Genomic DNA, 15,087 nt, shown 5'->3' on the forward strand with positions numbered 1-15,087 from the left:
TCTCACAGTTTCTCTCCTGTCCAGCGAGTGCATGCACCCTATGAGAAAATAAAACAAAAACAAACAAAACAAAACAAAACTCAAAAATATATAATTATAAAAAGGGGCTCCCTGAAGTCAATTTCATTAAATGCTAAAATAATGTTCATAACTTTCTACCTCATCCTGGAAATGTATCTCTTGCTACAAAATTCACTATATATTAAGAAAATGTAAAAATTGAGTAAAGAATGTTTTTTTTTTTTTTTGAGAGATTTTCACTGTAGGGCGTGTGCGCTCGCCAGACAGACAGAGAGAGACATAGGTTCCCAAGAATGTTTTGATAATGCACACATCTGTTAATTTTGTGGACTGCATGGAAAAATAGAAGTAATATGGATCTGTGTTATAAGATTAGTCAGGAACCAGCAGTTAGCGTAATGGCTATGTCACTGGATTCCCACGTAGTCAACCGCGGTTCGCGTCCCGGACCTGGTGGCTTAAAACTCACGCTGGGCGTGTGTGTGTGCGTGCCCAAGATCCTGAGAGGAGAATGGAGGAGAAGGGATTGCGGAGTGACCATCCCCCCTGGGGGGTGATTTCTTGCCTTCTGTCTCTATGTCTCTCTCTGTCTGTCTGGCGAGCACATGCACCCTATAGCGAAAACCTCAAAAAAAAAAAAAAAGATTAGTTAATATTCCTACAACCTTAGTATGTATCTAATATTGTTAACTATCTCTGTTGCACTACAGGAGAAAATGCATTTAGAAATTGCCATTATGTCTAACAAGAATTAAAAGCAGGTGCAACAAGCTCAATCAGAAAAACAAAATGTAAATGAAAAAATTCAGCATATCTTAACATGTATTGGTACCATGTAACTATTAAATTCAATTTATCGCATAAAATAATTAAGTCTAATTAATAGTTAATGTGTAATGACTACCTAGTCACAAAACTTAATGATATTCTAATTGTAATCAAAGGTACTATGTAATCGGTGCTTATTGCATTAAACCACAAATCATATGCCTGTTATCTCCTTTGTTTTATAAATTGGAACTTTAGTTCAACTCCTGTTTCCTAGTAAGGTACTGCCTTTGAAATGTTGAAAATGAACTGGCAGAATGCCAAGGAATCTGCTTATGCTGAAACACAAAAGAGGTTTTGAGGAAAAAAAAAAAAGGCTTAATCTTTTAACACCTTACATTTAGTGCTATTATAGTAAATGAGGCTGGTATCAAATTATAAATAGTTTGATTCCTTTCTACTCACTCTTAGCAATATTACCCTGTAGGTGCTTGGTTCAAGTGGAAAAGACTTCTGGTGAAATTTTTTGTGACTTTTTGCAATGTATTTGCAGCTTTCATAATCTCGATGCTGTTTTGATGCAAATATGCACATTAAAAGTATCTGAAACATCTTTAATATGTAATCATTTATGTATAAAATTAGTCTTTCATGGCTTAATGTGAAAGATGCTGAGAGGTTTGATACTATTATAAAGTTGTCAGTAAATAAAATATCTGTTCTAGTAATAAGCCAGGGCCTCTGTTACCAAAACAAAAAGTTATTAGAAAGCTGCCATATGTGTTACGGTTCTATAGTACTAACCTACAACTATAAAATTCTACCAATCTTTGCATGGAAAGAACATAAAATTTATTTATTTTTTATTTATTAAGGTTTTTTTTTTCTTTCTCTTTCTTTTCTTTTTCTTTTCTTTCTTTCTTTCTTTTTTTTTGGGGGGGGGGGGAAGATTTTGCTATAGGGCACATGCGCTCACCAGAAAGGCAGAGAGAGACACAGAGACAGAGAGTGAGAAATCACCCCCCAGAAGGGATGGCCACGCTGCAATCCTTTCTCCTCCATTCTCCTCTCAGGATCATGGGCACGCACGCACACGCGCCTGGCATGAGGTTAAGCTACCGGGTCCAGGTCTCAAACTGTGGTTGACTATATGAGAGTCCAGTTATATAGCCATTACCCCAACTGCTGATCCCTAAAATTTAATACAAATATTAGTGGTGTAGATGTAAAATCAAAGTTTTAATTTTTATAATATAATCACAAAGACTTAAGGTGAAAATAAATTAGAGAAGAGACAGTTAAATTTTAAATTATGAACATGGAAATCTCAGATAGGAGTCAGAGGAGGGAATGTCAAAATTCTGTGTATTAAAGTATAGAAAGCTTAGTCTAAGCTCTAAGCTTTGCAAACAAGTGGTCTTCAAAACCTTTATTAAAAAACATGTCATGGACATTGTATTTTAAATTTTAGAAAAGGCTTAAATTAAATTGAGATCTGATTCACTGCTCACAGGAGGCAACCAATAGTTTAAGAGTGATTGCTTGCCAAAATAAATTAAAAGGTCCATATGTTTATTTAAATACCCAAAGACTGTACATCCTAATATTTAGAATGTACAGGATATAATCCATCATTTCTTGTGCTCAATGAACCAGAATCCAACAATTATAAAGGGTACATACCATCAACAGATGCAAATCATAAAACAACCTACCTGTTGAATCTATCAGACAGCAAAGTTTTAGAGCAGTTACTTCAAACCAGTTATATTCAAGTTTCATGAGATAAAGGAAAATATGCTCAAAATGAATGAAAATGGAGACATTCTGAGCAAAGAAGCAGAGAGTATAAAACAAAGCAGAGTTAAAATCTGGGAATTCAAAATAAGTTTAAAAAATTTAAAAAGAAAAGAAAAGCTCACAGTATTGTCTCAACAGCAGGAAAAGAGATGATGGAGTGGAAAAGTCAGGTAACTTCAAAGAGAAACAACAGAAATGACTAAATTTGAAGATAAAGGAGAAAGAAGACAGAAGTGAATGAGAAGGGTCTCAGGGACCAGGGAGAACATTTCAAAAGGGTTCATAATATGAGTTTAAGTAAAGTCTCAAAGAAGAAAATGAGATTATATGAAAAAAAAATTGAAGAAAAATGACCAAAAACTGCCCAAGTATACTGATAAATGTAAATCTAAAGGCTTAAAAAACTAAGTACAATACAGACAGAAAAGCCAAAGAAATATCTTAATAAAACTATTAAGTAAAAAAGATAAAGAAAGTATCTCAAAAGCAGCTAGAGAAAAATGCTATATGGCATACATGGGACAGAAATTCAAGTTATAGGAATTTCTCTTCAGAATACGAGGAGAATAGAAAAGAGTAAAATGATATATCTAAAGAACTGTTGACCCAAAGCTCTTAATGGCCAAATAAATAAACAAATAAATCTTTAGGAATAGGAAGGTAGAGTCAGGGTGAATATTGCAGATGGAGAATATTTTGAAAAGTCTATGGAAAAAAAAAAAAAAAAAAAGTCTATGTCTAGCCAATATACTCTTCAAGAATGAAGGAGAAATTTCTTCAGGCAAACTAACAAACAAAAAAAATGTTTCTTCAAGAATGAAGAGCAAAAGAAATGTTATTTGGATTAACAACTGATAATTGGTTGAAAAATATGTAAAATATCTTTTAAATTTTTTGTAACTACATAAAACAAAAATTATGTTAATTTCTCATGGAATTTTAAATATATATAGATATAATATATATGAAATCAGAAATTTAAAAGATCACTGAAAAAAAGAAGATATAAAATAAACTTATCTAGTTGCAAGGTTCTATTTAATGCAAAGTATCAAAATATTAACTAAGTAGTTTGTGAAACAGGTTTTCCCAGACAATTCCTAGAGAATCACTGAAAACAAAACAAAATAATATGAACAAAAATTAAAGCAAAAGCTGAAGAAATACTGCCATCATATAAGTAAAATAATATACTGTAACTTTAAATAACTTAAGAAAAGTCAGAAAAATGGAAATAGAATATGAAAGAAAAGGAAAAAAGCAGAACATAAAATTATAGACCTAAATGGACTCAGATCAGTAACTATTATTAGGCAATGCTCTAAATTAGTGGTTGGCTCATGGGCAAAATCTATAGCCAAAAGCACCTTCTATATAGAGTTAAGAATAATTTTTGCAGGGGACCAGCACATGGTGTAATGGTAACATAACTGGACTCTTACATACTCGATCGCAGTTTGATTCCCAGACCCAGTGGCTTAAAACTCACGCCATGCACAGGTGCGTGCATGCTCAAAATCCTGAGAGGTGAATGTAGGAAAAGAGATTGCAGAGTGGCCATCTCTCACCCCCTGGAAGGGGAGAGGGGTGATTTCTCACTTTCTGTCTCTCTAGAAAGTGCACAAGCCCTATAGGAAAAATCTCAATAAATAAATAAATAAATAAGGATAGATTTTTACATTTGTAATATTTATAAAAAAAAAATGTGACAGAGACTATATGTGGTTCAGTAAAACTTAAAGTATCTACTACCTGATCTGTTAATTGTTGACTCTTGTGTTAAACATTCCATTTATAATACAGTTTCACAGAGTGTATAAAAAGCAATATTTTATCATATCCTGCCTAAAATGACACATTTTAATTTCACGTAAAAATGTAGGCAAGTTGAAAATAAATATATAAAAAATGTTATACAGACAGTGAGCTTATAAAGGCTGGAATTGTTATTTGACTATTAGATGAAATTCATGAAGTTAGACAAAAACAGAAAAATATATATTTGTCTTTTCTAATAGAAGGAACAATTCATGACAAAGATATATTTGGGAGGAAAACTAATGATCTCCAAATTATATTCATATGCTAATCTCCAGAAACTATGAACATGTGACTATATATGGCAAAAGAGAATTTATCACTCTGAGTAAGGTAAGACTTACTCAGATCATTATCCCAAAGAGCATTGTCCTGGATTCTCCAAGAGGATACAGTTAATGGCAAGAGAGTCAGACAAAGAACGAGTAAGGGAGAAGAATCAGAGTGATATGACATGAGAAAAGCATGACCTGCCATTCTTATTTGTGAAGACGAAAGGACCAGGAGCCAGGCATGTGGACAGGCTCTAGAACCTAAGAAATGCAAGAACATGAAATTGTCTCAAAAGCCTCCAAAGAGGAACACAATCACACTATCCCTGGATTTTAGCTCAGTGAGAATAATTCCAGACTTCTGGCCTCCATAACTATTAAGATACTACAATTGCATTACTTATCATAACTGTTTATTCTCCTTGATTATAGGAGCAATTGGCGACTAATTAACATACTGAGTAAAAATGGGTATGTATGTGCTTAACTGAGCCTCAAAATACATGATTGCAAAATCAAAAATTCACAATCATGGCAGAAAAATTTACTGAAAATTACTAAAATTTTTACAGAAAATTTTTATTTTCTGCTTTTTTCTTTCCTCTTACTCTGATAGAACAGTTAAACAAAACTTTCAGTAAAGATAAAAAATTCAAACAATACTATCACTCATCTTGATGAAACTGATGTTTACAGAACACACCATCTGAATATAGAACAATATACTTTTCAAGTATACATTGTTTATTCACCGAGATAGATCAATTACTAGGATATAAACCAAATTTCAATTAAAAAATCAAAAATTTACAGAAAGCATTTTCTGAACAAAACTGAGCTAAATTAGAAATCATCAAAATATCAAGAAAAACCATAAATATATGTATGTTAAATAGACCTCTATAAGTAACTACAGGCCAACAATGAAATGAAAAGGAAATTAGAACACATTTTCAACAGAATGACAATAAATATGCAACATATCATAGTCTGTATGATGCAGTTAAAGCACTGCTTAGCAGAAATTTTGCATTTAATATAGTTATATTAGAAAATAAAAGATATCTAAAATAAATGAACTAATATTAGACTTTAAGAATCTAACAAAGAGCAAAGGTACTACAAAGCAGATAGAAGAAAGGAAATAATAAAGATAAAATGAAAATCATCAGACTTGAAATTAGGCAGATGATAGAGAATGTAAATTAACAAAATGAAGTAATATAAAGATTAACAATCTTATAAAAGACATAGCTAGAAAAGAGGAAGTATGTTCAATAAATAGCACTAGACCACAGACATATTCATGAAAATCAATGAACACTGACTACCTGCAAAAGGAACTCAATGGGTTATATAAAACTTAATATAAGATCTAAGCTAAAGAAAAGAAAAGAAAAGAAAAAAACCTTGAAAGGAATCATAGGCATAATTCTTTATGATGTTAGATTAGGCAATGATTTCTTAGAAGATGAATAGTATGACATATGAAAGACCAATTTGATAAATTTGATGAATTGGACTAGGACAAATTAAGAGTTTGCTCTTCAAAAATCTACTTTAAGAAAAAAAAAAAGAAAAATGCTTATTCTAGAGAAAGGAAATTATGTCCATATAAAGTTTAGAAATGTTCACAAACATTTTTTAATATCCAATAACTTAAGACAACTGAAACGTCAGTCAACAGGTATTAGATAAACAAACTCAGTTATATCCATATGATACAATACCAAGATTATGAATTATAGATTATTGATGCACATTATTTGTGTCAGTGCATGCTGACAGAAAGAGCTCTATAGATATAACCTATGGAATGAAAGAAAATATTTGTAAATCGTATACCTAAAAGAAGCTAATATCCAAAATGTATAAGGAACTCAAGACAACTCAGCAACAAGAAACAAATACTCCAAGCAAAAATGGCCCAAGGATCTGGCAGACATTTCTCAAAATAAAGACATACAAATGGGCAATATATAAATGAAAAATGCTCAACATCACTCATAATTAGGGAGATGCAAATTAAAGACACAATGAGATTTCACCTCTCACCTATTAAAACAGTTTTTATCTAAGTGATAGAACATAAGACAGGTAGGCAAGGACACTGAGAAAAAAGAACATTTATTCATCTTTTATGGGAGTGTAAATTAATGCAATCATGATGGAAAACTGTATGGAAGTTCCTCCAATAACTAAAAAAAATACTATCATATGATTCAGTAGTTCCTCCTCTGGATATATACTCAAAGGATGTGAAATCAGCACCACATAGAGAGATCTGTTCTTCTGAGTTCAACAAGTTCATTATTATTCACCATTATTATTCCAAGACATGAAGTCAACTTAAATGTCTACCAATGGATGAGTACATTAAAAAGTGTGGTGTAAACACACAACCAAAACCTATTCACCCTTTAAAAAGGAGAAAATCCTTTCACTTGTAAAAATATGGATGATTTTGTAGGACATTAGGCTAAGCAAAATATGACAGGCTCAGAAAGACAAAATAGCACATGATCTCACTTGAGTTCCTTATACATTTTGGATATTAACTTTTTTTAGGTACATGTTCTCACTTATATACAAATATAATAAGGTTGAACTCATAGAAGCAGAGAATAGAATGACAGTTACTAGAGGCTGGGGGTAGGGTGGGTGCTCATTAAAGGGTACATAATAGACAAGAGGAATCTATTGTAGGATCTATTACACAGCCAGGTTATTATGGTTAATGATAATGTATATGCAAGATGTATAAGGGAGTATATTTTAAATATCTCATTATAAAAAATGATACATAGGTGAGGTTATAAAAATGCTAATTCACGGGACCAGCAGTTAGCATAATGGCTATGTTGTTGAACTCCCATGTAGTTGACCGCAGTTTGTGTCCCGGACCCGGTGACTTAAAACTCACTCCAGGCACGTGTGCGTGCGTGCCCAAGATCCCGAGGGGAGAATGGAGGAGAAGGGATTGCGGCGTGGCCATCCCCCCTGAGAGGTGATTTCTTGCTTTCTATCTCTCTGTCTCTGTCTAGTGAGCGCATGTGCCCTGTAGCAAAAACCTCTCCAAAAACAAACAAATAAACAAACAAATAAATAAATCTATCTCAGGCTGGGTATGTGGCCATGCATGCGCCTTTGTGCCCAAGATCCTGAAAGGAGAATGGAGGAGAAGGGACTGAAGTGTAGCCATTCCCCCCCGGGGGAGGGTGATTTCCTACTTTTTGTCTCTGTCTCTCTGGAGCACATGTGCCCTATAGCAAAAATCTCACTCAAAAAACAAAAAAATTAATATCCAATAACTTAAGACAACTGAAACGTCAGTCAACAGGTATTAGATAAACAAACTCAGTTATATCCATATGATACAATACCAAGATTATGAATTATAGATTATTGATGCACATTATTTGTGTCAGTGCATGCTGACAGAAAGAGCTCTATAGATATAACCTATGGAATGAAAGAAAATATTTGTAAATCGTATACCTAAAAGAAGCTAATATCCAAAATGTATAAGGAACTCAAGACAACTCAGCAACAAGAAACAAATACTCCAAGCAAAAATGGCCCAAGGATCTGGCAGACATTTCTCAAAATAAAGACATACAAATGGGCAATATATAAATGAAAAATGCTCAACATCACTCATAATTAGGGAGATGCAAATTAAAGACACAATGAGATTTCACCTCTCACCTATTAAAACAGTTTTTATCTAAGTGATAGAACATAAGACAGGTAGGCAAGGACACTGAGAAAAAAGAACATTTATTCATCTTTTATGGGAGTGTAAATTAATGCAATCATGATGGAAAACTGTATGGAAGTTCCTCCAATAACTAAAAAAAATACTATCATATGATTCAGTAGTTCCTCCTCTGGATATATACTCAAAGGATGTGAAATCAGCACCACATAGAGAGATCTGTTCTTCTGAGTTCAACAAGTTCATTATTATTCACCATTATTATTCCAAGACATGAAGTCAACTTAAATGTCTACCAATGGATGAGTACATTAAAAAGTGTGGTGTAAACACACAACCAAAACCTATTCACCCTTTAAAAAGGAGAAAATCCTTTCACTTGTAAAAATATGGATGATTTTGTAGGACATTAGGCTAAGCAAAATATGACAGGCTCAGAAAGACAAAATAGCACATGATCTCACTTGAGTTCCTTATACATTTTGGATATTAACTTTTTTTAGGTACATGTTCTCACTTATATACAAATATAATAAGGTTGAACTCATAGAAGCAGAGAATAGAATGACAGTTACTAGAGGCTGGGGGTAGGGTGGGTGCTCATTAAAGGGTACATAATAGACAAGAGGAATCTATTGTAGGATCTATTACACAGCCAGCTTATTATGGTTAATGATAATGTATATGCAAGATGTATAAGGGAGTATATTTTAAATATCTCATTATAAAAAATGATACATAGGTGAGGTTATAAAAATGCTAATTCACGGGACCAGCAGTTAGCATAATGGCTATGTTGTTGAACTCCCATGTAGTCGACCGCAGTTTGTGTCCCGGACCCGGTGACTTAAAACTCACTCCAGGCACGTGTGCGTGCGTGCCCAAGATCCCGAGGGGAGAGTGGAGGAGAAGGGATTGCGGCGTGGCCATCCCCCCTGAGAGGTGATTTCTTGCTTTCTATCTCTCTGTCTCTGTCTAGTGAGTGCACTCGCCCTATAGCAAAAACCTATAAAAAAAATGCTAATTCACTTCATTTAATCCTCATTGTATACACATATCACAACATCAGTTATACTCTATAAGACTATATATAATTATTAATTTCAACTGTACTTAAATAAAAGCAAATAATTTTCTAAATATTAAAATAAAATGAAAATAACATTGTATGATTATATTCATCCTCACAGAAATGATTAGAAATGCAAATAAAATTATAACAATGAGAGATAAGAAGTGGTGGTATGGTAGTTTAGGCAACCAGATCCCACATGGCCAACTATGCAGCTTGAGTACCAGACCTGGTGACTAAAAAACCACACTGGTGGTGTGTGTGTATATGTGTGTGTGTGTGTGTGTGTGTGTGTGTGTGTGTGTAGACAAAATCCCAAGAAGAAAATAAGGAAAAGGGATTATGATGTGCCCATCCACTGGGGAGTTCTTTCTCATTTTCCCTCTCTCTGTCTTTCCAGTGAGGCCACACTATTTAGCAAATTAAAAAGGATTAAAAAAAAAAAAAGAAAGAAAGAAAGAAAAAGAAATAAGTTCATGGTACATGTATGCCTAGAGAGGAACAAAAGAAAGAAGTGAACAAGGATTGATTACAAAGCAGCATGAGAAAACTCTTGGAGGTGATGGGATGGGAATATTAACTTTCTTTTTTAATAATAATTTTTAGGGACCAGCAGCTGGTATACTGGTTACATCTCTGGAGTCCCATGTGGTAGATCATGATTCAAGTCCCAGAACCTGTGGCTTAAAACTCATATCTAGTGCATGTACTTGTGTGCCCAAAATCCTGAGAGGAGAATGAAAGAGAAGGGATTGCAGGATGGCCATCCCCCTTGGAGTGGTGATTTCTTGCTTTCTGTCTTTGTCTCTCTCTGCAACCTTTAGCAAAAAAGCTCTCGCTAGAAAAAAAATAATGAATTATTTTAATTTAATTATTATTATTACTAATACTAATATTGTTATAGGGCATGCACACTTACCAGAGAGAGACAGAGAGGGAAAGTGAAAAAGGTGATCACCATTTCTGGGACTTGAACCACAATTGGCCATATGGGATTCTAGTGCGTTAATCACCATACCACCTACTGGTCCTGGAAATATTTATCTTGATGATTGTTACAGTTTTGTTGGCTTATACAGAAGTCAAAACTGACCACATTTTATACTTTCTATATATGCTTTTTGTTGTATTTCATAAAGTTATAAGATAGAGCATATTTATTTTTCTAATTATTCCCACTCAAGTATAATAAATCTAAATATTTTATTTTAAGACAAAAGGAAGAATTAATCAAGTGTGAGTCATCATATTCAGTGCCAAAAATATTCGAGGAAATATTATAAATGTTTAGTAAAAATGAAATGTGGTTATTTGTTAAAAATTAATTAATAGTGGGGACAACACACTTTACTGTTTCAAAATGTACGTATCTAGTCAGTCCCTAATCATCATAATGGCAACAATAATCTCAAGGAATGTCCAAACACTTGTCAAAACATCCTTTTATAAAAAGAGAAAAATGATCTTTTATCTCCTTTACATAAGAGAAATGAAGTAATTTTCTGAGGATCTTCAGTCTAAACATTTACCTCCAAATAATTAAGCAGAAAGATAAACTGATATTCGATCATCTAAAGTAAAGGAGGGATGCAAAAAAAAAAAAAAGAAGCAATATATATTTTGTTAGAAAACAGCTCTTGAAAACTACTAGTGTATCCTAAGCACTCTTAAAATTTGTTAATATATTATTCTATTATGATATCACAAAAGCTAATAATTCATACCGCAAAATACAACCATTGTACGTCCCATAAATTTCGGTCTAACTGAAATCAATGATAACTAAAAATCTCATATCGTTATATATCATGATAAGGATTTTTTTTACAAAACTTAAAAATTTAAATGCATGTTGATTTTTGAAATTTTATTAACTGCTATTATTATTACTTTTTTTCATTTGACCAGAGAGAGAGGGAGAGTGATAAAGCAAGCTCTCAGGTCTAGGACTTGACCATGGTTGGCCATTTTTCAGAATAAACAATATCAAGACCATTTACCATATAACACTATGAAATGTTCTATAACATCCACTAGGTGTCTCTAATAACTGGTTTCAGCTACATTTCTTCCAAAGCTATGCATTAAATACTAATATATGAACTACATATACATTTATTTTCCTATAAAAATTCATGTTTCTCAAAACTGACAAAGCTGTTTTAATAAATACACAAAATGAGAATAACTTACATTCAATATCAAGGTACATGCTCTTTTGATGCCCTCCAATTCTACTTGCAGCTTCACAGTCATATCTCCCTGAATCTGACAACTTCACATCTTTAATATGCAGGGATGAGCTTCCATGCTGCCCTTTCACTTCGATACGGCCGTCTGGGCTCTGTTTACATTGATTCAGGAAAAGGAAAGATTTTAAACTTATTTGTGCAAAATGGTGACTACACAAACATGGCAGTTATAATATACACTGTAAATGGAAATAAACGTATATTTTCATTTTACAATTCCAAAAAAGTCTTTAATTTTTTTGTTACTGTTTTTAGTTTATTTGTTTTATCTTTCCACTTTATAGGCACACTAATAAGTAGTAAAAAGTTCAACGTATGTCTTATCAACTTCTTTTATTAAGTTTACTCTTTGCTTTTTTAAAATTTTGCATGTTCTTGTTGCAAGAATTTCTTTGGCTTAAAATTATGTACCTTGCAAACATAAAGCAACAGTATTTATTCAGTTCTCCCTAAAACCTATACATAGGGAGTACTTTACTTTCATACTCTACCATTTAAGGAAAATGTATTGAAGCACATGGCCTATAAACCTTTTAGAAAGATGATTAATTTTCATTTTTGAATGAATACAATAACATTCTTGGTAAGCATTTGTTCTGCAATACACATCATCAGTAAATTAATAAAAATATGATCATTACTATCTAAGTCATTCATAGAAATTCAACATGGAAAACAACATGGAAATGATTAATCACTTATTCCAAAAATATTGATTCAAATAAAGGAATTGCTTATAATCCAAGAGTGTATAGCTTATACTTAAATGTGAATTCTTGCATTCAACCTAAGTAGCATACCTAAAAGCCCGTTCTAAAATCACTTAAACACTTTTCCAGCACATTTCAGTTTTAAAAAGTTTATTCATTGGGACCAGCCATTAGCGTAATGGCTATGTCGTTGGACTCCCACGTAGTCGACCGCGGTTCGGGTCCTGGACCTGGTGGCTTCAAACTCCCACTGGGCGCGTGTGTACATGCCCAAGATCCCGAGAGGAGAACGGAGGAGAAGGGATTGTGGTGTGGCCATCCCCCGTGGGGGGTGATTTCTCGCTTTCTGTCTTTCTGTCTTTCTCTGTCTGTCTGGTGAGCACACGTTCCCTATAGCAAAAACCTCTCCAAAAAAAAAAAAGTTCATTCATTGAATTTTAATTCCCATAGTCAGCAATATTATGACATTTTACCATTTTATAATTGATTCAAAAGATGTACTTTGCTATTATTAAATTTATTATTTTCAATGTTTGAGGTTTTGGTGCCTTAATGAAACATTATATGCCATGCATATACTTTGAAAACTGTGTGTTAGTAAAATAAAATATTTGGTTAACTTTTTATATACCGAAATTCAAATATATTTTAATATGTGTGTGCAATTTGTATCATTAGAAGTTGGTGTTTAATTATCCATTAAATTCTTAAATTTAGTTATTCTTTCATGCATAGCAAAAGACTATTTCAAAGCTACTTTTCCAACATGAAGTTGATGGGGGGACATATGATTACCTTTTTGTTATTTTACTAATAAATATAATCACATCTTATTCAGTCTCTCATAATCTGTAATCAGTAAATAAGAACTTTTTTCCAGAACAACTTAAATCAAGAATTTTAGGCCAGAACAGGTTCCCCAACTCCGAAATTTTGCTAAAATAATAATAGTAAAACAAGATTTTCAAGAAAAAAAAATATTATGCTAATTTTTAAGATGTTCAGCTGCCAAACCCATGTAATTAATTAAGAGAAAAGAACAAAATAATAAAACAGTTCACAGAAGCTGAAATCAGAATGAGTAAACGTAAAGCCGAATCATCAATTTCTTAAACAAGATAACTACTTTCAGTACCTAAACAGACATTGTTTCTTACCTGATTACACCACTCTTTGTGGTTAAACTCTTCCCCCTTCAAGCACTGACATTTAATCACTCTGTATCTTTACAGTGTACAGCTTGGTTTTTCCCAGCAGAAATGCGGCACATATTAGTCTTGACCTTCATGACATCCACACTCGCCTGTTTTTCCCCAGTTTCACCTCTTTGCTTACTCCTTACTGTTATAGACATCTCTCACACCTGGGAGTCTCCCTGGATCCTGTCCCGGATTCTGCTCTTTTTCCTGTCAATACCCTACACTTAGATACTCTCACCTCCACTTGCCTCTCAATTGAGGATCTTTGGCAGCTCTTTCTCCTGTGGGAATGCCTCTTTCCCAGCTTCAGAACCAGTAGGGCCATTAGATACATGTCTCAAACCAGCAGGTGCAGATCTGAACTCGGACAGGATGTCCCCCCGCAGAACCTTTTCCCCTTGAATCCTAGGAATTCTATTTATGCCCCATGCTATGCCATGGCCTCAGTCTTGGATCAGTTTTTGGTCAATTACTTACTAACTAAACATTGTGAAGCCTTAGTCATCTTGTTCAAGATGATCATTTCTAATTTTTAGGAATTTTTGCTGCGTTCTGCCTCACCAATTTACAGTCTCTTTGCCCTGTTGAGTTCTAAGTGTATTGACAGGCTTCTCTAGATTTCAGAGAGAAAAATCACATTTTTGGTCTGAATGTAACTGATAAAATGATTCTCTCACTCTGTAAAAACAATTAACATTATATAATTTTCTATACTTCTCTGACAAAAATCATTTAAACTGCAGAAATTTATTTCTTCTGTAGCTAAGGATAATTTTTTTTTTTTGGAGAGATTTTCACTGTAGGGTGCGTGCGCTCTCCAGACAGAGAGAGACATAGAGACAGAAAGCAAGAAATCACCCCCCAGGGGGGATGGTCATGCCGCAATCCCTTCTCCTCCATTCTCCTCTCAGGATTCTGGGCACGCACGCACATGCGCCCGGCATGAGTTTTTTTAAGCCACCGGGTCTGGGACATGAACCGCGGTCGACTACGTGGGAGTCCAGCGACATAGCCATTACGCTAACTGCTGGTTCCCATGGATAATTTTTTTTTTAATAAAGAAAACTTTTGGGGCCCGCAGGTGGTGTGGTGGTTAAGGCTCTGGAGTCCCACATGCCTGACTGCGATTCGAGTCCTGGACCCGGCAGCTAGATTTCTCACTCTCCCTCTCTTCCTCTTTATTTCTCTTTTCTCTGGTTAAACTGAATAATAACAATGATAAATAAAATTAAATAAATAGTTCTAAAAATATTTCTTAAAATATGGGACCAGAAGTTGGCATAATAGCTATGTTGCTGGACTCCCATGTAGTCGACTGCAGTTCAAATCCTGGACCCAGTGCCTTCAACTCATGCCAGGTGCATGTGTGCCCAGGATCCCGAGAGGAGAATGGAGGAGAAGGGACTGTGGCATGGCCATCCCCTCTGGGGAGTGATTTCTCACTTTCTGTGTCTCTT

At 34.0% G+C, this 15,087-nt stretch overlaps 1 protein-coding gene across 1 annotated transcript in view; it reads right to left on the reverse strand.

Moving 5' to 3' along the window:
- NCAM2 (neural cell adhesion molecule 2) overlaps positions 1–15,087 on the reverse strand; it is a 602,380-nt gene that overhangs the window by 168,051 nt on the left and 419,242 nt on the right. Inside the window, exon 10 of the mRNA XM_006162056.3 lies at positions 11,663–11,813. Within this exon, the coding sequence (XP_006162118.1) occupies positions 11,663–11,813 (151 nt within the window). The remainder of the gene's footprint in view (positions 1–11,662; positions 11,814–15,087) is intronic.

The sequence above is a fragment of the Tupaia chinensis genome, unplaced genomic scaffold (assembly GCF_000334495.1).
Source record: "Tupaia chinensis unplaced genomic scaffold, TupChi_1.0 Scaffold139612_1, whole genome shotgun sequence".
Classification (NCBI taxonomy): Eukaryota; Metazoa; Chordata; class Mammalia; order Scandentia; family Tupaiidae; genus Tupaia; species Tupaia belangeri.